The 25,893-nt window shown below is 38.9% G+C and overlaps 1 protein-coding gene across 6 annotated transcripts in view; it reads left to right on the top strand.

The window, feature by feature from the left end:
- Nucleotides 1-25,893, top strand: part of dgki (diacylglycerol kinase, iota) — a 102,645-nt gene that overhangs the window by 48,988 nt on the left and 27,764 nt on the right. For 5 of the 6 annotated variants that reach the window (XM_026147878.1, XM_026147877.1, XM_026147875.1 and 2 more), the window contains exons 2-13: nucleotides 1,342-1,450; nucleotides 7,859-7,954; nucleotides 14,754-14,828; nucleotides 18,113-18,169; nucleotides 18,262-18,327; nucleotides 18,408-18,476; nucleotides 20,057-20,173; nucleotides 20,550-20,624; nucleotides 21,416-21,511; nucleotides 22,199-22,281; nucleotides 22,573-22,633; nucleotides 22,714-22,827. In XM_026147878.1, coding sequence (XP_026003663.1) covers nucleotides 1,342-1,450; nucleotides 7,859-7,954; nucleotides 14,754-14,828; nucleotides 18,113-18,169; nucleotides 18,262-18,327; nucleotides 18,408-18,476; nucleotides 20,057-20,173; nucleotides 20,550-20,624; nucleotides 21,416-21,511; nucleotides 22,199-22,281; nucleotides 22,573-22,633; nucleotides 22,714-22,827 — 1,018 coding nt within the window. The remainder of the gene's footprint in view (nucleotides 1-1,341; nucleotides 1,451-7,858; nucleotides 7,955-14,753; nucleotides 14,829-18,112; nucleotides 18,170-18,261; nucleotides 18,328-18,407; nucleotides 18,477-20,056; nucleotides 20,174-20,549; nucleotides 20,625-21,415; nucleotides 21,512-22,198; nucleotides 22,282-22,572; nucleotides 22,634-22,713; nucleotides 22,828-25,893) is intronic. The other variant, XM_026147876.1, reaches the window with a different exon arrangement.

The following is a 25,893-nucleotide window of genomic DNA, read 5'->3' as shown; positions in this document are numbered from 1 at the left end:
TCAGATACTCCTTTTCCACTGACACACACACACACGCATGCACGCACGCATGCACACACCCACACACCTTTGGTAATGCCCATAATTACTAGTTACTATAAACATCTTGTTCATCGCCTCAACTCAGGATTTGTTTTAAATGTTCCTGATCTGCAATAGTTTGTATTCTACTGTAGTATATTTTAATATAATGAATAGTTATAAATAAATAGTTTAATCAGAAATCAAGCAGTGAGTTGTCAGTGTGTAACTTTTTTGCGTTTGAGCTACAAAGCTCTCTTTTTTTCTTTTCTTTTTGCCGTAGCGTTGGAGCACACCCTTTTCCTTTACAGCAGTACTCTTTTGCCCTTTCCTAAAAGCCCAGACTCATATGTGGTTTGGTTCAGGTTTAGCCACAGTGACAGTTCTTTGTCTTCTGTTAGCAGGTAACCACCTGCCAACTGGGTGGGAAATACACATTAAAGCATAAAGTTCAGTAACTACATCACTTTTGTGAAGTTAAGTTAATCTTGTCAAACAAATTTTCTGGCATCTCCATCTCCTTTACTAAACTTCTTGTTCATGCCAAATGATTAACTTCTCTCATTTTTACCAACTTAGTGTGAATTTGAAAGCCCCGGTCATAACACTTTAAAGAGTCCCTTGGTGTGCCTATAAAAAGCCATGCCAAACAGCATTCTGTGGGTGTGGTTTGCAAATAAAGGTGACACTTTGTCTTTATCTTTAATAGACACGTTAGGGTATTCACTGTTGTTCAAACAGGCCGGTTGTCTCGTCTTTTAAAAAGACAAATCCACAGATTTAACTTGAAGGAGAGCACTCATTTCATATTTTCACTTTAATTTATTTATTTTTTTATTTATTTTTTGCTTTCTCTTGCATTGACTGAAGCCAGTGAGACTGCAGAGGTGTCTGCGTAGATCAGCAGTTAATAGATGTAGAAGGATGGGCCCTCTCATGTGGGTGACTGTACTGTGTACTTGCAGAAGAAGATAGATGAGCTATGAGATGAAAGAGTCGGGGACAATTGAAGTGGATAAAGATGTACTCGAGTCAGTTTAAGAAAACTGCAACAGGAAGTATAATGGGGCGAGCGTCTGCGAGAGATGACTGCTGACTCATCCTCTGACATAACAGATCTGTCTGCGACTTCTCTCGTCACCCCAAAGTGGCTCTGGCAGTCTCTCCGCCAAGCTGTTCCTGGTTCACCTCAAATATCTCCAGCTGAGCCCGCTTGAAAGCAGCCTCCTAATATGAATAATGTACTAAATTATACTGAAAAGTCCGAGAACTATGAAGTATCTTGACAATGATAACCGTGTGTTTCCTTCCGTTTCTTAGGAAAGCGATTTCCCGCTCAGGCCTCCATTACCTCGGCCCACCTCAGCCCTCGCTTCCTCCTGCGTCCAACGGCCCCACCAAGGAACTACGTACCTGTGTGGACTGGACGGTCAGAAATGCACATGCACATTTATTTTATATAACTGTGAATCTGAACAATGATGACATTTTTTTCCTGGTCCCAGTCTGTGTTGTCCCTATTCTGTCTGGCTGATTCACTTGTCGACATTTGCATTTTTATGCCAACAGATTTGTTAGCAGACTGGTTTCAACAGCCATATGTTCATGTGGAAATGGAAAGCAGTAATTTGATTTTCCTTCCTTTTTTTAATTCCTTACAACAAAAATGCCGTTCTATCTCAGCGTGGGAAAGAAACTTTTATGTGTCACGACTTTGTGACGCGGTTTATTATTCGACATTTAATAGGTTATATTTAAGAAACATGAATCACGACTCAAAAGCACCAGATTAAAAACACTTTGGGTTTTAAATGTAGTGCTAATGCTTAAGGAAATGTCAACATGAATTGGAAAGTATTGTCAAAAATGCTGTTAAAGAACCCAATAAATGTATTTTTAAAAAATCCTGTCTTCCTGTCTCCAGTTGCGCCACTCCAAACCTGAGCTTGTGATCTGGTGAAAGCAGGTATTAAAACAATGAATCTGCAATATTCACCAGATTGTGCAGTGTGTGGCACGGCAAGTAAACAATCGTCAAAAACAGTCAAAGATGCATTAAAACAATGATAAAAAGAATTGAAGCAGTTTTTTTGATGATACACCAGGATGACAATGTGAATTGAACCTAATCTGAAAGCAAAAAGACCAATGAGACAGTTTTGAATAGTATTACTGAAGCAGGCAGATAATTTTTTTATAATCATGAAATAATTTAAAATCTTTTCCATGTTGTTTTTCTTTCAAATTGTTTATCACCTTCTTTCTTTCAAATCTTCCATTGCCATTTAGTTTTATTTAATAAAATCAGATTACTCTGGGTCCAAGCTGTAAAATCATATGAATCATCTGAAGTTTTTTTTTTCTTTTTACTTACATAAACTCTTTTGTGCAAAAACTTTGCAGACTTGAAACAGATTTTTTTTTTTATGATTATGGTACAATAAAGCCATTCAAAAAAAAAAACCATGACAAAGAAAAGAAAATAATAGAGCGTTTTCACACGAGCCTCCAAAATTCAAGAAAAAGACATCAAAGTGCTTCAAACTCAAGAAGAATATGTAAAGGTGAAAAGGTGCATTTCATAGAATTAGTCGTATCTATTGAAAATTTGCCAGCCACATAGAGGCTTTGTGAGGGTACTCTATGTTAATGGATGTCAAACTATGTATACTGAGGTGTCCAAACATGTCATTAAGGATACGGGGGAGGTCGTCATGTGTTGTTTTTATGGGGGAAAGAGTTAAATGGGGTGGACATCTGAAAAAGTTGTGTAAAAATATATTTAAAAAAAAAAACCCCACCCTCTGTCCTTTAGTGTTAGTACCACTACCTCCATTAGTTATTTGATTTTATTGTATTTTATGTATTTATATATTTGTACTGTGAACCTACTGTCAAAAACAAACTGGTTTATCTGCAGTGATACAAAACATTTCAAAAACACCTTAATTTCTTATGTAATTTCTTTTTTGTTTGTTTTTGTCCATCAAAAACGAACAACATTTACGACTTCCACCTTCCCCATTTTTCACAAAGCCATCCCGCGGGCCGGATCGAAACCTTTTGCGGGCCATTTCTGTCCCACGCTCCATTTGTTTGACAGCCGTGCTCTAAATGATTCATGCATCAATAATGAAAAGCAAATGCAATGTGCTTTATTATTAATAGGAAGGTGTAAGTAGATAAACAGTTGTGGGCTCACATCTGAGATTTCCCTTGGGCTCCGTCTGTAGGGACACTTCCAGCACGTCATTGCTGCCCTTTATCTCTCTGCACGGCTCTCATGCACTCACTCATATATTATCACTGTGCTCAGACACTCATTAATATACACTCAGGGGTCGATTCATTGAGACCTTTAAGGTCTGCTTTTAGGTGCTAATAAGTCCAAAAGGGTTTGTCCATATTCCCAGCAGGGCCAGAACACTGGTAGAAGATGTGTAACAGGAAGTGGAAATTTAAACAAATGTCCATTCAAATTGATTTTCTAGTTTGTCACTAATTATTGTGACTTTATGAAAAAAGTGCTGCACTATGACAATAAAACCCACATTAATTACTTCATAAAAGATGCAGGAACGTCAGAATGTCTGCTCCTCACAGTAAACCCTAGAAAGTTGGTTGAGGTTAAAAAAAATTTAAGTGACTGATTCTTTTTAATTAAATTGTTATTTCAAAGTGCTTTTAAAGATTTTGGGGCATTTGCAGGTAATCCAGTCTTTAAGTGCTGACGTGACGAATCCAAACTACCCTGCATTTAATAAGGCTTTTGTGTTTTTAACATGTTTTAATACTTTGTATCTTGTTCTATTTAATCTCAAAAAGCCCCTAAAAACAGTCAGTGATCACTGTCGGTTTTTCTTACCACTACTCATTTTAAAGCTCAGTTTTTAAAACGTTACCATGTAACTACAGCCCAGCCCATGCAGCAGTATATGAATGACTAACCTCATATTGTGCATGGATTATGTCAGTTGTTCTCCTGACTGAAGTTCGGTCCGTTTACAGCATCCTACCATGCAATTGCACTTGTCCCTGACTAGAGATGGCACGATACCACTTTTTTATGTCCGATACCGATACCGATATCATAAATTTGGATATCTGCCGATACCGATATGAATCCGATATAGTGTTTTTTAATCAACAAAACTGTTTTTTAAAATATCTTGCTGCATTTTGCAAGTCTGCAAGTTCATACTCAAGTTTAAAACAACAACTACACTAAAGCTATTCTGTTATACCTGTATACAAAAAAAATATTTCATAGTTCAGCAATACTGATCAATCTAATAAACTTAGACCTACACCATCCTCCCTATTCTGGTATTTTAAAGAGTACTTAGCGTAAATATTAAGCAACCTAACTAACAGGGTTCCAACTCCCAGCAACAACAAAAATAAATAAATAAAAAATAGGGAACCACCCCTCACGCGCCACCTCATGATGCTTAATCGACGTAATCAACCTTAATTTGATGCAGTGTGAAAGAAAATGCACAGAAATCAATTATTTTTCAAGAAATATTAAATAGATTCAACATCTTTCTTCAACAAAATTGCAGACTGCACAGATGGTACCTTCCCAAAGTAAAAAGTACTATAGCTTACTAGGGTATATATATATTAGACTTTATAGTCACTATATACAGTAATTGACTTCTATTCATTTTACATCAAATTAAAACTTTGGGTGTCAGATAATTATTTATTAACAGCTCGACATTTTAAATGAGAATAAGAAAGAAAAGTATGTCTTTGTGCCCCCTTTTCCCAGTTAATGCCCTATCGGCCCCCCTGGCTAAACTTTGCTAGATCCGCCCCTGCACAGTTACCAGCCGTCAGCTACGTAGAAAACGATCCTGGTGTAGAAAGAAATATTAAATAAATTCTAACAACAGCTTATCAAGCTTAAACGTGCTGCTGTTGTTCAGCCGCTGGTTTCCTCTTTCTGGCGCAAAGTGGACCAAAAACAAACAAGAGAGACGGACTCGCGACAGAAAACCCGATCAGCTGATCAGTTTCACGATTGAAGTAGCAGCCGGAGAGCGAGAGGCAGTCGCTCGTTAAGCTTAACACAGGAATGCTTTACAAACATTCAGAGATGGACTTACACACTTGCTTTACTTCTCTCGGGGATAACTTTGTCGGAGATGAAATGCCAGGTTGCTAGCGAAGCTCCAAATGCTATCCAGACCACCGACAGGTCCCGCATGCCACAGCCGCTCTATCACGTGATGCATACTGCTCCGACTGCTAACGTTCTGAGGTGAGTTACGGCGTGTTGCAAGTTTTGTGAGGTGCTTTCGTGATATTTAATGGATCGGATTACATTTTTTATTTTTCTCCGATATCCGATCCAGTAATTTAGGTCAGTATCGGACCGATACCGATACGTAATATCGGATCGGTCCATCCCTGACCACCGGGAATCCTCACTTAACTTTTATCCAGTGGAAAAAAGTTAGCGTTCATCCTCCAGCTTCACTGTATTTATTATGCTAACATAGCTGTGTCGCTAGCGATCACGTAGCACATCGTTATATACCAGGTAGCCAAACTTCCTACAAACGTCACTGTTGTTTAGTTTTCTGTCTTCATTTATGTCGGAAGTGATAGCAGAGCTGTACATCTTAATTTGTTTCCGAAACCCCGCAGTCAGGACATGCTATATTGTATTTAGATGGAAGCTAGCGAGCTAACTCCCTGCTAACTTCTAATTCCGTTAAATGTCATAAATTCCGTTTTTATGGATGCCTGGATGTTCAACTGAATTGTTACACCTGGTAGAGCAGCCACACTGATCATGTTATTACAGATGAAGGAATTTAGACAGTTTTTCAACTCTCAGTGATCGCTTGACTTATGGACCTGCAGCGGAGTTTAGGCCCAGACACGGCTAATGACGTCAGACTTAAAGACCAGATATAACAGTTTTTATTGCCTGTTTACTTTCTTCAACTTTTTGCCAGTAACTCTTTATTATAAATAAAATATTGGAATAATAGAATAGAATAGAATAGAATTCAACTTTATTGTCATTGCACATGCACAGGTACAGGGCAACAAAATGCAGTTTGCATTGAATAACACATTACTCTTGATGTAGGACCTTGAAAGGTTAGTGTATGTAGGTCACTGTAAAGTTGTAAGGCTGCAAAATTATATTTTACAATGCGTGTTTATAAGTTTTAAAGAACCTATATTTTTGCCACATTACATTTTGTAGCTCGTTAAATGTACAGGAGACAAAGAGTTTAGATGCGTATTGTGGAAATCTTTCTTCAAGCCTTGCAGATTCTTTGCCCGATTGCTAAAGATATGCCTGCATTGGCTTGGGAAGGAACTGCACTTCCTGTTGGACCATGTTATGCTCTTCTGGCTGTTATGCACATTATTCATAAAATTGAACTTGGATTGAAGTAAATAAGACATAGTGATTTAAATTAAACCCATCTTGCCAGAATCTCTTAGATCCTAACAGAGTAAAAGTGGGACAAAGACTGTTTGTGTGGGCAAAGTGGGACATGTCATGTCTTGCCAGGGGTAGTCTGAAATGTTCACATTGAACTTAAAAATTTTTGATCCATATTTTACAGTTGTAGTGATTTTTATCCAATTATGACATGGATAATGTGTCACTTTACATATTTTGCCCCAGCATAAAAGTTTAAAATAACTCTTGCAAAATAGACAAAAGCAATTTCTCAGAGTATTCTGCTGCTTCATTTCCTTTGTGGTTTTTTCCGTCATATTCAACAAAATCTGCAAAGTTTGTTACTTTCCTTGATGAGTGCTGCATTCGAAAGGAATCTTCTGACTGTAATAAAAACTTTTCCTTCATATTCACTTAGTAAAAAAGTGCATGTCCCACAGTACCAGTCAAAATGTGGGACATTATCTCGAGACAAGGGATAAAAATGCCATGCAGTCCCACATGAAGAGGGATATCTGGTCACCCTAGTCAATCCCCAATGTTATGTTGACATGGAGGGACCCCACGGCAGAGATTTACCCTATTAATTATTATTTTTACTTCCCGGTTTTCTGGGCCAGCTTTTATATTCTCAAAGTCCTACTGAGCTGAGTCATCTTATTACCCTCCCATTTCAGCCAGGCGTTGTCCCAGATAGATATACACATACAAAGCCACATCCAGACCTATACATTATTAAATTCCATATATTTTATGTTTGAAACTAGTGTGAACCAGTAAAAAAAGTAATTATTTACTTTTACTTTGTAAGATAGTTGCCAAGCTGATAAATGAAGTTAAAGTTGTCATATACATACAACATACTGTTATTAGGAAATACAATCAGGGTTTTTCTTATGTTGCAAAAAAATCACAAAAGAGAGAGGAAAGTGCAAAATTAAGATAATTAAACAAATACAAGTTAATTCTATAATTAGCAAATGAAACAAAAGGTCTTCCAATCCATTTTTCCATTACTGAATGAATGAGCAAGCAAAACTATTCACATCTGAGCTGAGGGAGCGTGATCACAGCTGTGCAGTAAACCCGGTGACACAATTTTACTCAAACATTCAGCCTGCATGCATTTACCTTGAATGTCTTTGTACGCATATACACTGACATGTATTACTCTATGTAGGAGTGTGTTTGCACATGAATCAGTAGTGTTTAAATTAACATGCACTGTGAAGTTACCCACCTACTCAGCAGTGGCTGTTATGTGCTTGACACACTTGTTGACCTCATTCGCTGCCATGTGCTCATGTCTATATGGTTGCAGTTAAATGTGAGTGAGACAATGTTGACTAATTTTATGATTATTCCCCGCTCATTTTCTCTCTCTTGTCTGCTTCTCCGTAGGAGAACGCAGTGAATGGGGATCACCTGTGGATGGAGACGAGCTGCTCAGGAGAGCTCTGTTATCTTGGAGAGGACACCTGCGTGCTAAAGACAGCTGTGAGTAATCTATAGTCCTTATACAAATCCTATGTTAGCATGTCAGATACAGTGAAAGACTTTTGTTTTTTCTAGAATATGTATATTTATTTCTTTTAAGTAATGGTCTTATGAACATTAAATAACTGGACTAAAAAGAATCCCAAAAAGATTTTGCTCCTTGTAATCAACTCGGTACCCAGATCCTCAAAAAAAGAGAAGCGAACTTCAGAAAAAAGACAATGCAACAAAACATGTATGGTTTAGAACAACTAACTAGTCTGACTGACTTATTGTTAGATTCAAATCCTCTAAAAAACTCCCGAAAGGTCCCGAAATCTTTTCAAGTACATCATCTTCAGGCTTTGGTATATATTTGTATTTTTAAAGGGAGGTTTCATATTTGTCTTATGCACTCATAAGCATTTGGTTTAGGCGTTATTCCCCCTAGACATTTAGCTTTTTGGTATGCAAAAACTGAGACTTATTAATGTTGCTCAGCTTTGTTATTTGTATTTATATTTGTGTCCTTCTGAATACAAACCAAGTAGAAGTAGTTTTGGGTCCCTCTTCGAAAATGATTTTCTCACACATTATTAAGAATTTTATCCTTTAGCAGCATCTGTGAATCATTCAGTGAAACTTTTTGAAACTGAAAATGAAAACTAATGCTAATTAATGCATTTTTAAAAAATCTTTTCAGTTTGAATTGATTTTTAAAAATGGATATAATGGCATCTTAAATTAATTTTATATCATGGCCCACATACAGCCCACTTTGGTCTTAAGTGGGCCAGACCAGAGAAACTCTCCTTTCTGTTATAGTGAAGACATTTAACTACACATTTAGTCCCTTTGATATCTTAATATAAGAAGTAACTTTTTTCTGCATAGTAAAGAAACACTGTGATCAGCGCAACTGTTTGGGTTTAAATTGTCAGAAATAAATGTGCAAAAAATACAGAAAAAGTTCTGGTAGCTCTTTACTCAGATTGTCCCTTAAAGTTTTAGAGTAGTTAATGAAAAAACAGGAAGTTGTCTGTTTATCAATTCATTACGGTTGTGTAGTATGATTAGCTATTGGGGAGGTCTTTATCGTCTACCAGCCGACTCAGTGGCCAGGTCAGTGTTGTGGCTGCTCTCGATATCATTCATCTGATTCACTTGCAAAGTTCAGATGACCTCCAACTCTGCCATCTGTGAGTGCAGCTGGTGACATTTATTGTTTTGGCCTCTGTCATGTTGGTGTTTTGGAGCCAGACGTTACCTTATATTGACCAAAGGTTGATGTGCCAATTTATCAGCTATTGCTAGTTGGCTTGGTTGTGGTCTTGTACACCCCATTCCCCCCCCCCCCCCCCCCCCCCCCACCCCCTTTAGACTCAACCCTGCGACAGAATGTAAGACGGCTGCCATCAACATCGTGCTAGACTAAGTCAGTAGTTTGTCTGCAAAAATAGACTTTTATTTGAACTTCTGTAGGTTTTCTGTAGGTTTCGCTGTGTACAACAAGCAACTGTCGATGCATGTGTGGAAATGTGACAATTGCAGAGTTAATCAGCCTGAATCAACCATGACCAGAGTCTCTTATATCAGCACCTAATAATGCTGCCCGAAACACATCTGATTCTTAAAAGCTTTTTCATGCAGCAGAGTTTTGTCTCTTTAGTGCAGCTGCAGAATAAAAAGGCCTGTTATTGCTGGTGCTATGTTAATGAGACAAAAACAAAAAGCAAAAACATGATGACTCTAAAATGTGGCATCAGGAGCAGGTAATACAAAATTTCCGTGTAGTACCAGGTTGTGATTTTTAGTGCCACACATGAAACACTCATTGAAACACATCATTTGTGCTTCATTTGCAGAGCAGGTGGTCCCAGTGTTCTGCAAAAGGAGCGTTTCGTATTCTGTTGTAAATGCTAAAACAAAGCATTATTTTAAACAGGATGCCACACTCTGATTCAGGTGAAACATGTCCACAAAGCAGAGAATTAATTACTCCAAAAACAGAGAAGGAAGTGTGTTCTGAAGTGTCGTTGACTACAAGCATGCAGGGCTGCAAAGAAAGAGTCTGAATGAGAGCTGTTGTTGACCTTTTGTCCATCTATTCAGCTCTTACAAGAAAAACAGCACCTGCTATACAGAGCTGAGAAACAGCCTTTAATTCACTACACTAATGTAATGACATCTTTGTACATTTCCACTGATGGAAGGTAATTATAGTGCACGTATAAAAACACATTAAGACGCTGTCAAGATTGAGCTGCAGCAAGAAATAATCTCTCTGTGGTGATTTGTGTTAGATAAATGTCCAAGAGGATATGCCGACCTCAGAGGAATCTGAGATCGCTTTGACAAGTCGTGGCTGACGTAAGTAAACACATTCCTACCTGTTTTCAGCGGGATCAGCTCGATTTAATCTCAGTCATGAAGGAACAACCAGGCTGTTGTGTAAGGCAAATGCTGCAGAAAATACCTCCTCTCTCCTATTACACGCTTAACAAAGAGTGTTTGAAAAGGAAGTAAAGACCTCCATGGCATGCTTCATAATCATGGATTACCATCCACCCATCCATAAATCAGAATCAGAATCAGAATCAGAATACTTTATTGATCCCTGGGGGAAATTATTTTTTGTTACAGTGCTCTATTTTAAACCAACATTAAGACAAGACAGACAATACGCTAACTAAGAATAGTACAATATATACATAAATATACATACATACATACATAAGTCACTTATAAATAAATATTTGGAAAAGAAACATGTGTAGTTGTAGCAGCAAACAGTGTGTTAAGTGGATGCGTTGTACAGGGAGATGGCCACAGGCAGGAATGATTTCCTGTGTCGTTCAGTGGTGCTTTTCGGTAATCTCAGTCTCTCACTGAACGAGCTCCTGTGACTGACCAGCATGTCATGGAGTGGGTGGGAGGTGTTATCCAACATTCTCTTTATCTTGGACAGCATCCGCCTCTCCGACACCACCTTGAGGGAGTCCAGCTCCATCCCCACAACATTGCTGGCCTTACGGATCAGTTTATTAAGTCTGTTGGCATCTGCGACCCTCAGCCTGCTCCCCCAGCATGCAACAGCATAGAGGATCGCACTGGCCACAACAGACTCATAGAAAATCCTCAGCATTTTCTGGCAGATGTTGAAGGACCTCAGTCGCCTCAAAAAATAGAGACGACTCTGGCCCTTCCTGTAAAGTGCTGTGGTGTTTTTAGCCCAGTCCAGTTTATTGTCCATCTGTCCATCCACCCATTCTCCATTCAGTCCATTCAATCCTCTATACCCTGGTATGTTTCTATTGGAATATTCCAGATTGCTGGGAATTCTGAAAGAAAGAGAAATCTGATTACAAATTCTAAACACCTGATTACAGCTAAAAAAAAGTTATGTAAAGTCTCAGTTATAAGTTAGTTTTGATTTACAGATCACAAGTAGCTCTTTAAAATTATATTTGACCAATTAAGATTTGTACAGTTGCACATTTCATAATGTTATTCTCATCATCTCTTTTCTGTTTTGCCTCCTACTCTTCATCGGCCTCCTCCACCACTGCTCTGTCCTCCCTCATCTACACCTCATCCTCCTCTTGAACTCAAGTCGTGGCTCTAAAACAATAAAATGTGCATTAAAATGATGACTTATTCTCCATTTATTCTATTTATTTATCATTGTCAGTCATGCAACACTCCCATCTCCAGACAGCTGACAACAAGTCTGCTATAACCAAAACAGATTATGCCAGCTAAGGCTTGAGTGTCCTAAAATATGTTAAAATGTAGTGTGTACAAAACGGTTTTTATACACCAACAGTCGTAGCATCACGCCAGTTGGCCATGGCTGTTATGGGGTACAGATGGTTAAAGAAATTTTTTCAGAAATGATGGCAAACCTCTTTCTGGGACAAGAAGGGACTATTCCATCAGTGTTGTTTTGCCAATCTTCAAGCTTGGACATGGTGTGAAAAGAATTTCCACCTTGCGTTACTCTTGTGAATGCATATTGTGTTGGAAAACGACAGATCGTTTTGGGAACCACCTCAGAAACCTCACCCCATCTCTGAGGCTGAGCCCAGACCTAGAAGCTTGTTTGCTGCTTGCATCTCACTCTTTAGTTCGGTACCCACAGCCTGTGGGCAGAGCTGAGGATCAATCAGACAGTAAATTCACATCTTCTCCTAAATGCTCAGCTCTCTATTCAGCAGAACAGACTGGTACAGTGTCCGCCTCACCTCAGACATGGTACTACTGTACTTAGACATGCCGGTTAGTAAACACTCATGAAGTCTTCTTAGTATCCTTCATGTTCTGGGGTTGTTTCTTTTTGATTAATTGGATTGATGTTTTTAGCATCATTTCAGTGAGGACCACCTTACTTAAAGGAATATTGTTATTTTTGTCTACTGAAATCTATATTTGATGGCATGGCTCGGCTCCTGCCTGGGACCTCCTCATTCTCGCTATATTATGATTATTGTCTTGATAGAGCGATGTGGTTGGAGGTGTGATACAAAGCCACAATCTGGCCCACCAACTGTATGCTGGCTGGCATTGAAATCAGCTGATCTACTGGGATTGTGGCTGAGTATGATTCCATTGATAACACATTTAAATGCCTCAGTCCCAATGCTTGTCTCTCTGCTCAGCCATACCTTAAATCCACTCATAGGTAAACTGAATGAGACTGCTGATCTGATTACAGCTCAGCGCTCTTCTGGGAAACTTCCCTATCCTGGTCCTGAGTTCAGCAGTGTTAGGCAGGAGTATTTATTCAAGGCTTTAATGCTTTGCCCGACTGGTTAAAAATTTGTAGTGCTTTATAACTACTGGTTATTTGGTGATTGTAAAATGTGTAAAGTAAAATGATGTCATACTTTGTTTCCTTTTCTGTGAAAAACATGCTGTTAAAAGGCTACCGGACATTAATTGTTTTACACAGCTGTTTAAAGTTCCCTGACAATGACCATTAAAAATGTATTTTGTGTGTAATAAATAAGTTCCTCTGTTTAGAACCTTCATTTTTCTTGGAGTTTTAACTCTTGTGGCATCTTGAAAAAGGATGTCTTGCTTGTCTCAGCATGATAGTTCATGTAAGAAGCTGATCTTGTGGCGGGGCTTTCCAAGCAGAACATTCAGAGCTACTAACCCATGAAAAATGAGGGTGAAACGTTGTTTTTGTTGTTGTTGTTTTTTGGGGGTTTTTTCTTTTCCTTTTGTGTGTGTGTGTGTTCGTGGGAGTAGCTCTGAGTATTGCTCAGTGTGACATTCAAGAGTGAACTCATTGACTGGAGATGAGACCACTCCATTATTAGTTGTCATATTATTACTCATAATGAGTAGTTTGTCTGTTGCAAGAGCAAGGGAAGCACGGCAGTGTTATTTATTGAAGGCAAATCGCACTTTGGCATCTTGAGTGTTTGCTTTTTTTTTTGTCAGTCACTGTGTGATAAATTACTCTGCGCTTTTAATTCATTCTTTTACCTTAGAGATTTGTTTTTTGTGGGTTTTTGTGTGTGTGTTTGTGTGTTTTTCCCAGCCCCACAGCAGTAAAGATTATTTTCTGGGTCTGGAAATTGAAGCTGAAGCTAAATTACCTTAAACCTGCATTCATTTAAATGGCCAACAGGGGGCGACTCTTGTGAAATAATTTTGTCTGTAATTATCTCACTGTAACCAGAACTTCAGTGCTGGTCTCGGTTAGGCCACCTGACCCTCGTAATGTCTTATTTCAAATAACCAGGATACCAAAATTAAGTTTTAAAACCCACGTCTACAAGCCAGTGGGTCTTTCTACGATGAATTCGTCCAAGCCTCATTTGTTTTTTTGTACATTCCTTTCACCATAAAAGTCTATAAACGTTATGCAGCATGTGACTGCTCTAGATAAAATGGCTTAAATGTACGTAAATCAGCTTAAAACAAATTATCTAAATTTCAATTTAGATTTTAGAAATTTCAATGCAGGATAAAATATTTAAATGATTAAATATATTATTACATTCACTGTACATAAACTGTTAAAAGGTAAGGACTGTGGTTGCTGATTTTTTTTATGTAGTTTGTAATCCATGAATGAAAATGTTAAAAAAAAAACTGAATTAGTTATATAAAACTAATTCAGTTAAAAATATGCACAATTATTTATCAAACTGGTGAAAAATTATTTATTATTATTATTATTTTAGTGGTTCACAAAAAATCGTATGTATTTTATTAGTGATAATGTATATATTAACAACATATGGCTTTTATTCATGATTTTTATGTATTTTTGCATTTTTTTTTTAAAGAAAAAGAACATACACAACATTAGAATTTTTTTTTCTTTTAATAGAAAAAAAATTAGCCAATAATCTGAAGTTCTTTGTAGAACCAAGCAAAGATATCAAGGTTTTTTTTTTGTTTTTTTTTTTATGTTGATATTGACATGAAAGTAACATAAAAGACATTTTCTCTAAAGATTGGGTAGTGACACCTATATCTATAGAAGAGTCAGAAATATAAGCTAATGTTCTTAAAATCCTTATTTTTTCCATTTTGAATAATGGCTGGTGAAAAAAATAACAGAAATGGACTCCTCAAGCCTGGAGTGTCACTGTGCTGTTAGTGGTGCTAATAAAAGTCTGCCACTGCTTTTCAAACTGAACTGGAGTAAAGGTAAAATGTTGGGGGACCTTGAGCACATCTTGCCAGTGTGTAACAGCAGGTTGCTGTTAGTGTGTTCTTACACTGCTTGCGTTTGTTTCATTTGCTGTGTGCTGTGTGGATTTTGTGTGTCTTACTCTGCCCTTTGTACTCTCTTTTTAAGAAGTCGGCCCCCAGGAGGAAATGTGCAGCCTGTAAGATTGTTGTTCACACCGGCTGCATGGAGCAACTAGAAAAGGTAACACACACACACACACACACACACACACACACACACACACACACACACACACACACACACACAGTATGTGTATGGGTATAGAATAGCCTTTATTGTCATTGTACAGAGTACAACGAAATTGGAGTGCCACTCCCTTGGTGCAAGTTTCAATAATAAATATAAATGTAAAATATAAAAAGTACAAAAAAAACAATCGTAAGTACTCAAACAATAGTATGTACAATATATACAGGATAGCAGCATTAAAATGATGACAGTATGAATAGCAGCATAATATAATGACAGTGACGGTATGGAATAGGTTCAGTTGTTTTTGTGCTTATTTACTACGGTGATAGCTCTGGGAAAGAAGCTATCCCTGAATCTGTTTGTCCTGGTTTTATGTGACCTGTACCGTCGGCCTGACGGTAATAGTTCAAACAGTTGGTTGCTGGGGTGAGAGTGGTCCTTGATGATATTGCCAGCTCTGCTGAGGTACCGAGAGTTTGCAGTGACCTCCAGGCTGGGCAGAGAGCAGCCAGTGATCTTCTGGGCTGTGTTGATGACCCTCTGCAGTACTTTCCTGTCTGCAGCTGAGCACCCTGCATACCATGTTGTTATGCCGTACGTTAGGATGCTCTCTATGGTGGCTCTGTAAAATGTCACCAGCAGCCTCTCCTCCAGGTTGTTCCTCCTGAGCACTCTCAGAAAGTGGAGACGCTGCTGGGCCTTTTTAACCACCGCTGTAGTATTTGCAGTCCAGGAGAGGTCATCAGATATCTGCACGCCCAGAAACCTCATGGAGTGTACCCTCTCCACACAGCTCCCGTGAATGTAAAGTGGGGCCGGGTCTGCTCTGCCCTTCCTGAAGTCCAAGATAAGTTCTTTAGTTTTCGTGGTGTTCAGTTGGAGGTTGTTAACTGAACACCACTCAGTCAGTCTGTTGACCTCATCTCTGTAGTCCGACTCATCCCCCCTTGAGATGAGTCCAACCACTGTGGTGTCATCCGCGAACTTTATGATGGTGTTTGAGAGATGGGTAGGGGAGCAGTCGGATGTGTAGAGCGTAAACAGGAGGGGACTCAAAACACATCCTTGTGGAGACCCGGTGCTGAGTCAGGTAACCCTGACCATGATTGTAACCCTGTCACTAAAACCACATTTTGAGTCTTAAAAATGCTTTCAGACTTGTAGGGATGGGTATTTTATCCACATAAGGGCTGTTGATCCCCACAAGTATTGCAAACTTCCAATTTTTCTTGTCCCCACAAAGATATGTAACCATAGTACACACACACACACACACACACACACACACACACACACACACACACACACACACACACACACACACACACACACACAGAGTTTATTGTTCATACTTCATTTTTGTCATAGTTCTCGATCCCTGGTTTATGCTCTTGGGTTCTGAGACTCAAATAAATATAATATTAAATAGCTGTTCCATTATTTCTAAGATCTTTAAATGCCTTTGATAAGATTTGTTATTTTCTTTCCCTATGTAAATTAAATGAAGCCGAGGCATGATAAGAAAACATATATTTTATTTATCCCAAAAGCTACAGCAGCCAAAACATTAAACATAAAAAGTAATAATTAAAGTAATAATTGGTAAAAATTTAAAATAAAATTGAAAAGTTATATAAGAAACTCAATATAGAATCAAAATACCTTACTAATTATTAGCAGAAGCACACATGAGACTAAAAACAACTCCAGGTTATACACAGGGTTTAACAGGGTTGTAGTAACCAATGTGCTGCTTATCTTACAGGTATTACCTTCCAAAGGGTTATTGCATGAAGTACTCCATGAAATCGGAAATCTTTCTTGAAATGAGTCTTACACTTGACAAAGCCTCTGGGCAGTTACAAGCACATGAAGGTTGTTTTTAAATCAATGCCGTGAGAGCCGTAACTTAACTTCAGTGGTCACTGAGTCATGAAAAATGTCTGCAAAGTACCTGAGTAAAGTTTAATGACTGTGCCTGAACATTAGGTTAAAAAGCCTTTTCCCCTTCAAGCCATACTTCTACTGTGCATGTAGAAGTCTGACAACATTACTGCTTTATTAACAGATCAATTCAGAGTGGTGATATGTCTCTGCTCATTTTCCAGAGCATTGATTATATGAAATACTTGTCCATATTATGCTAGTACTAGTAGCATTAGTAAGAATGCTACTAGTACTAGCACTACCCCTGTACTTAGCAAGGCAGTATGCTCTCCACCACACAGTTTAAACTGTCATGGACCTCTGCTGTTTACTTGCAACATGACTGGCTAATAAGTTTCCCATTTTGGCTTTTGATTGGCTCTTACTAAATTCTCACATGAACCTTTACAAGAGATAAAACAATAATTCGCCACTGTTTAAAAGTATAAAACATTTAATTGATGCATAAGGTTCAGAAAAGCCTAAATGCAATGTTGAGATGTGAGAATTCGGGCTCTCAGGTGGTTAAAGATGCTCTGATGTAATAAAGTTTACTGTAGCTTACTAATAATTTTTGAAAGGTCTTTATGTCTGTGCATCAAAGTTTCACTGATCTTGGTTTTGTCCTGGCTTCCTCTCCCCACCCCAACCAGTCACAGCAGATGCCTGCACTTTCCTGAGCTTGGTTCTGCCGGATGGTTTTTCCTGTTTAAAGGGAGTTTTTCCTTCCCACTGTCACCAAGTGCTTGCTCACTGGGGTCTGATTGTTGAGGTTTTCTCTGTATTATTGTAGGGTCTTACAATTTAAAGCGCCTTGAGGCAAATGCTGTTGTGATTTGGCACAATAAAATTAAAATGAGTTTTAGCATGAATATATTCCAAACTCTTTCACCCCTAAGTTTAGCCATCTCAGTCAAATACCAAATCCTAACAGTAATTCTAACTAACCCTAAGTCTTAAGGCAGTTGGAAAAGATATATAATTTTTGTGATCATAAATAAAACAAATTCCCAACGGCAGCTACAGATGATTTATGTTAATTTTTAGTCTGAATGAGCGATTCTCGGGAAAACTAAAACCCTAATCTGCCAATTTTGTACAGGCATAATAACACACACACACACACACACACACACACACACACACACACACACACACACACACACACACACACACACACACACACACACATTCAGTGAGTGTATCATTATAATTATAGATGTCAGCTTTTCAAAATAGTAGCTTAACGATTGCCTGCATGTGATGCATTTATGGAGCATCTGTAAAAATGTAGCTGTGAAAAACAACCTCCCCAGATGGAAACTACAGCTTATCTCTTTTTTTAGATAAACTTCCGATGTAAGCCGACTTTCAGAGAGGGAGGATCCCGAACCCTGAGAGATGTAAGTGTGTAGCTGCATAAATGTGAGGGAGGAATCGGCTTTTTGTTTGAGGCGTTAAGTGAAAGAAATTGTGTTTCTGTGTTTGCCGGCAGAACATCCTCAGACACCACTGGGTTCACAGGCGACGACAAGAGGGGAAATGTAGACAGTGTGGAAAGGTGAGTTTGCACTCAAAAACACATGCAGCTGCACACAGATGTTGTTCCTGTTCATGCAGACTGCCTCTTTGTTTCTGCAGAGTTTTCAGCAGAAGTTCTTCCACAGTAAAGAAATCATCGCCATCAGTTGTTCGTGGTGTAAACAGGCCGTAAGTCCGTTAATTCACGAGTAAATATGATATTTAACCCCACTAAGATGTTATTAGTGGGGAAATACAAGTTGTATTGTGCATTGAAGTGGATTAAATATAAACTTAAGCACTACAGGAAGTTTCTGTACCTATTTCCAAATATATATTAGAGTGACATCATTTGTTATTATTATTATTTCCACATTAACAAGGTCATGTAGACCCCACTCATGAATAGGCTGGTTGTACTGACACATCTGTAATCCCCCCAGTCTCTCATTTCCTGCTGTCTCTACAGCTGATTTTCTAATGTAGCCATACAGTAAAGTAAAGATAATCAATCATTTATGTACCCAATCTGTCTCGAGGCTGGAGGCGGAGAACTGCTAGTGTCACTGAAGGAAAGCACCTTAAAGAAAATGATGCATCACGTCCTTGTTTTTTGAAAATGTGGTTGCATTATTTAAAAATATTACATGTGTCATGGGCTCAATAGAGTAACTGAACCTATTTAATATTTTTGTATATGGTTACATAAATTCAAAATGTTCCCAGAACAGGGAATATGTCATAGGTTCAGTACTGTAATTGCACCCATTTAATGTCTGTGGCTCCCTTTATTTCCTGCTGTCTCTACAGCTGATTTTCTAATACAGCCACAAAATAAAGCAAACGTTGGGTACATAAATGATCAATAACCCGCCTCAAGGCTGGAGCCAGAGGACTGGTAGTATCACTGAAGCAAAGCACCTCTGTCACACAGAGCAGGGATGTCACTTTGACCTTATATGGGCCAGATCAGTGAAACTGTCCTTACTGTCAGTGTAAAGAAGTTTAACTACATATTGAATCCTTCACATATCTTAGTATAGGAAAATAGAAGTGCAATTTCAACAGTAGATGCTGTAGTTAATGGAAGAAATCTGTCAGCTATAATTATTATCTTTTTATTTATTCATTACTTACTGCAGATCCTCCATAAAAATATTGAAAATTCTATTGTAGCTAAAAAAACCCAAACCTAACCAAAAAAACCCAGGAAGTTCTGTTTTTAAATGTGTATCTATTTCTCAGATTCTCTGGTGTCGCATGAATGGCAATGTCAGTAGGAGATGCTGTAAAACTTCTGAAAATACAATTAAAAGTCCAAAATCGCTGCCTTCCTTCATACTTTCCAAAGCCATCCTTGGACCGAATTGGAGCCTTTGGTGGGCCAGTTCTTGCCCCCGACCCTTATGTTTGACACCACTGAGGTAGCATAAGAGAAGCAAATATTGGCACTCAGGGTGTTTTGTTTTTCTTATAAACAGCTGTGTTAGAGCACCACACACGGACAATAGAATAGAATAGCCTTTATTGTCATTGTACAGAGTACAACGAAATTGGAGTGCCACTCCCTTGGTGCAAGTTTCAATAATAAATATAAATGTAAAATATAAAAAGTACAAAAAAAACAATCGTAAGTACTCAAACAATAGTATGTACAATATATACAGGATAGCAGCATTGGCACAACATGTATGATAGTTTGGATTGCAAGTTTAGCGCATGACACGACCCTGAGGAGTGTTTTTTTGGGCTTTTTTTTCTCCTTGCAGTTCCACAACAAGGTAACATGTTTCATGCTGCACCAGATAGAGGAGCCGTGTTCACTGGGGGCCCACGCCGGTGTCATAGTACCACCGTCCTGGATCATCAAAGTCAGGAAACCACAGGTATGCTCATACCCTCGCCGAGCACCCTCCTCGATCGCTCTGCTGGTTGATAAAGTTCACTGGGTGTCATCTTGTGACAGTAATGAGAAATGATTTTGTCGATCTAAGTTTAAGACTCAAAAAGAAGGCATGTCACAAGCTCAGTGTGTGCTAATGTGTGTGTGATTTTTGGGGTATGATGAGATGCGAACTGACACGTGTCTGGTCTGTCTGAGGGAACTCTGGGATTGTGTCTCTGTTATCACACACAGACACGCACACACATACTGCATATCTCTGTCGCGTCACATGCTTCATTGCACTTTTAATTACCATCACAGGGGACGTGGTGACAGTGAACTAACCACTGAACTCTGTGTGTGTATGTGTACCTTAGAGCTCCCTAAAGAACTCTGCCAGAAGAAAAAAGCGGACATCTTTCAAACGAAGGACAAGCAAGAAGGGATTAGATGTAAGTGATATTATCAGTTACACTGTCATAATACATTTTTAGCTCATGTTTATCCTTCATGTGATCTCGACTCAAGTAAAAAAAAAAACATTAAACTAAATAAAAGTCGTTGCCGGCTGACTTCAAACTGTGTTTATAAAACATCGACTTCATTTAGGTATGAAATGAAAAATTCTTGCTTTAAATCTGCCTGGATTCTGATGGCCAGCAGGGGGCGACTGCTCTAACTGTGCAAAAAAATTAGATCGAGTAGAGGTATTTGGAGAAGTTACCTTATTTCTTTTCATTTTAAACACACTAAATGTTTTCTTAGTTATTTTTCTTTTATTAGTCTTCACTTGAGCATGATGAAAAAATATTTACAAAAAATATGGAGGAGGAAGTAGAATATAACTGAGGGCATGGCTAACCTGTCGGTATTGTATCTGTGCAGAGCTGTTTTTCAGTCATGTCCACACCTCGCTCTCATGCTTAGTTTAAAGAAGAAAAAAAGAACAACACCAAAATTGCCAAATCAAACCAAGCTCTAGGAAGCTATGTCCATCTTTGCTATACAGTCTATTATTGGATTATTAGGGTCATCTGATCTCAAATCATCGCGGGCTTCTGCTCCACCATCTGGAACTGGATCGACCGACTGATTTTCATAAAATACAAAAATTGATATATCAAGCTAAAATTTCTCAGCAGTCATCATATATGCCCAAACTTTGCACCATATTGAATGGATCATGATTTTAACATTTATGTTATGTGAACATTCTAATATTTTGATCTTATTGATCTCTTAGGAGTCTAAATGGCGTCCGTTCATGCTGAAGCCTCTCCCCTCTCCCCTCATGAAGCCCATCTTGGTTTTTGTGAATCCAAAGAGCGGCGGCAACCAGGTGAGCAAATGTCTTTAATCTTCTGTTTTCATCTGTTTGAGACGCCTTCTCTTCTCATTGTTGTTTGGAGATATTGTCGCTGCCTCACCTCGTCTGTCCTCAGCCTGTCTATAATTAATTTTCATTGTGAGGATGTCGGTTCAGACAAAAATTTGGTTTATCAGATGAACTGAGCTGAGCTGTTTTCACACATGAACTCCAAACATTATCGGGAGATTCGGGCGGAAACATCTTCAGAAGTTTCACAAATGTATCACACAACAGGAAACGGTTAGCTTCAGAAGTGTTGGCGCTGCAGGAAATACTCCGTTTTGTTTAGGCGAGCATGCAGGAGGTAGGACACAGCTGTGAATCCACCGGAAGATTACCTGCACAGCTCTCAGATATATGGACAACACGCAGATTTGTACTGGGGAGTTAAACAAGTTAAAGGCTCATTCAGCTGAGGCAGATGTTTGCATCTTACCTGCAACTCCGTCAGGTAAAAGTTCAGGGCTCCACTGCTTACTATAATCTTTTAGACTTCATCAGCAACATCTTCAGAACATAACACTGGGTTTAGTTTAAGATTTGGAGATTCATTTCTCAGATTTTCACAGATTTTTTTTTAATTTGCTTGCTGTTAGTGGCAGCTTTTTAAATATTGTAACATGAAGGAAGCTGAATTTTTTTCTGCTTTTTCTGTAGGGTGCCAAAGTGTTACAGATGTTTATGTGGATCTTGAATCCTCGTCAAGTCTTCGACCTTTCGCAGGGTGGACTGCGCGAGGCGTGAGTAATCTTCCCTTGGGGAGAGTGCTGGTGTTTCATTACAGCCTACACAGTTAGGCTGAAATCACCCTGAGCTTGACAGTTTAGTACCAATTACCTACTTTAAATCTTCATTTCACATCACCCTTATCTCAGTCCACCTCTGAGGGGGGAAAGCCATCTTTTCACTCCTCTTTTATTTAAATCCAAAGCTCACAGGTGAACAATTTTCATAAAATCTGGACCAATTACACCCACTCAACACTAATCAGCAGTCTTTTATTCTATAATATTACCTCTCTGCTTTGTTAGGTTGGAGTTGTATCGCAAAGTGCCAAATCTGAGGATCCTTGCCTGCGGAGGAGATGGCACGGTGACTATACATCTCTAATAGCCACTATTTTCTATTCTAAATTTCTACAACTTACACTTTGCCTTCATGTCTCGCTGTAGGTGGGTTGGATCCTGTCTGCTCTCGATGAGCTGCAGATGAATCCCCAGCCTCCGGTCGCTGTGCTTCCTCTGGGAACAGGAAATGACCTCGCCAGGACGCTCAACTGGGGTGGGGTGAGTTCCTAGCCTTGACTTCTGCTGCAGAGTTGATGGAGAGCAGCAGGGCGCAGCGGTGTGCCCTCTCTGAGTTTATGTGCAAATTTTTTGCACAACATGACTAAATAAATTAGATCTAACGAAGAAAAAGAAGAATAAGAGCAACAACAGCTCTTTCAGCATAAAAAACAAAAACATATTTAAGGGATTTAGAGAAGGGAACATTTGCGTTCTTCATGAGAGAGATGGAAATTTCCTTCTTCAGATTAAACATGACAGGTTTATAGCCATGTTGAGTATGCTCAAATATTAATATGCAGTAAAAATAAATTCTCTATTCCCCACCACCTCGGAGAGCTACAAAATGCCTCACCCACATTCCAGGATGTCTAAAAGAGCTCCCTTCCTCCATATAATCTCCCCCCCTGACCCTTAAGCCCGTTTGACCTCTTCAAAGCACAACTAAGATGACATGCTTGTTGGTGACATCACAGCAGCTTCCTGTAATTATGTTTCCTTTTTAATTTTAATTTTCTGCAGTTTTAAACAACTTTAAACACAACACAGAATCAACCCTCTGACAGCAAAACGGCTCGCTTAGCGCACCCCACCTCACTGGGAAACATCACAGCAGTGACACAGCTGCAGTGGGTGTTGTATTCAGAGCAGGTTTAAGTGTACAGAACAAACTGAGGTACAGAGTTTATAAATCCATAGGTCGAGTTGGCAGTTCACTCAGGGTTTTTCGTGCATAGGAAACCAAAAGTGTTTGGGTTTCCCTCAGGGGAAAATCACTTATACTGTAAGAAAAAACAAACCATTTCCATCATTTTTTTAAAGTAGGGTTTCATTTCCTCAAGCGTAAAATACACTGTTTGTTTTCACATTCCAGAAATAATAGAAAAAAACGCATGGATGTCTTTAAGTAAGGTATCCCAGACTCATCGTTTCAATTATATGTGGACCAGTTGTGCTCACTGAGACTCACACACCAAAATAATAAGCCGCAGTTCATTGCTGCAAATTTTCTGAAATCTCTTTGTTATTATATTGTTTATTGTCTCATAGGGGGTCCAAACAATCGTTTTTTCCCCAGTGAGCTGTAAAAGATCCTCGTCTATTGCACAACAAACACAAAGCAAATATCATGAAGACACAGCTGCTAAAAATGACAAAACAATTTCCAAACTTATACAAAGAAAGTTCTCTATTCATTAAGAAAAGCTTTACTCATTTCATTAAGAAAAACACAGGAAAAATATGACCAAGATTTGTTGAAAGTAAACCAGAAACCCCACCATTTTACTACTTTTAGAGATTTTGATTCCTCCGACTACCGCCCGGAGCACAGAAATGTGAATAAACGTGCTTATATATTTCCTGATATTGTTGCAAGTGCTGATTATCATCCAGCATTGACAGCTGAATTAAACAGTGGGCCACCAGCCCTACAAATAGCAAAAAAACCCCCAAAACAATAAAACCCCTCTGGGGTAAGAAAACGACTCAGTTGACCACAATCTGCAATCTACTGACATCTAGTGGTGAGATTTTACACACTGTAACTTTAAAGATGTCTAGAGGAAATAGTGCAATTAAGTACATTTTTCAGATGTACCTTTTTCACTCTTGAAAATTTACAGTTTACACAAGCTAAATTTATGGTAAAAGACTCGTATGGAGTCTCAAACATAAAGCATATTGTACTGTTGTCAAGGTGGAACTTTTTCTAGAAATAGCCTTACAAAAGCTGGAAGTGTGGCATTTGTTGGATTATGAAAGGCGAGCCCTCCTCTGCTGGTTTTGACCTTCCTCTCCCCAAAACTTTCAGAAAGTCTGACAAAAATCTGCAACTTGTTCCTAAAACTCTGATGAAGCACTGAAGTTTGAAGAATCTGCCTCTTGACACACGTTTCAATAACAGCACTGCAGCAGATCTTTTACGAGCACCCACATTCTTCCATGAGACTTTTCATGAGATCAGCTATGTAGGCTTGTAGTGAGGATAATACATCAAATATTTCACGTATGAGTCAAAAGTTAGAGTGAAAAAAATTGATATGTCAGCAATTTTTCTTCACATTTTTCAGATAATTGGCATAAATGTATTAGTAAATTGATAAGAGGTCTTTACAAAAATCTATTTTCTGGCTGACATGCTGCAGTAAAATGACAGCATGCAGTACAGTGGGGCAAAAAAGTATTTAGTCAGCCACCGATTGTGCAAGTTCCCCCACTTAAAATGATGACAGAGGTCAGTAATTTGCACCAGAGGTACACTTCAACTGTGAGAGACAGAATGTGAAAAAGAAATCCATGAATTCACATGGTAGGATTTGTAAAAAAATTATTCGTAAATCAGGGTGGAAAATAAGTATTTGGTCACCTCAAACAAGGAAAATCTCTGGCTCTCACAGACCTGTAACGTCTTCTGTAAGAAGCTTTTCTGTCCCCCACTCGTTACCTGTATGAACGGCACCTGTTTGAACTCATCATCTGTATAAAAGACACCTGTCCACAGCCTCAAACAGTCAGACTCCAAACTCCGCCATGGCCAAGACCAAAGAGCTTTCGAAGGACACCAGGAAAAGTATTGTAGACCTGCAAAAGACTGGGAAGAGTGAATCTACAATAGGCAAGCAGCTTGGTGTGAAAAAATCAACTGTGGGAGCAATCATCAGAAAATGGAAGACATACAAGACCACTGATAATCTCCCTCGATCTGGGGCTCCACGCAAGATCTCATCCCGTGGGGTCAAAATGATCATGAGAACGGTGAGCAAAGATCCCAGAACCACACGGGGGGACCTGGTGAATGACCTGCAGAGAGCTGGGACCAAAGTAACAAAGGTCACCATCAGTAACACACTACAACGGCAGGGAATCAAATCCCGCAGTGCCAGACGTGTTCCGCTGCTGAAGCCAGTGCATGTCCAGGCCCGTCTGAAGTTTGCCAGAGAGCACATGGATGATACAGCAGAGGATTGGGAGAATGTCATGTGGTCAGATGAAACCAAAGTAGAACTTTTTGGTATAAACTCAACTCGTCGTGTTTGGAGGAAGAAGAATACTGAGTTGCATCCC

This window comes from Astatotilapia calliptera, chromosome 17 (genome assembly GCF_900246225.1).
Source record: "Astatotilapia calliptera chromosome 17, fAstCal1.2, whole genome shotgun sequence".
In the NCBI taxonomy this organism is placed as follows: domain Eukaryota; kingdom Metazoa; phylum Chordata; class Actinopteri; order Cichliformes; family Cichlidae; genus Astatotilapia; species Astatotilapia calliptera.
Note: the sequence above shows the minus strand (reverse complement) of the source record. Positions and strands in the feature narration are given on the sequence as shown.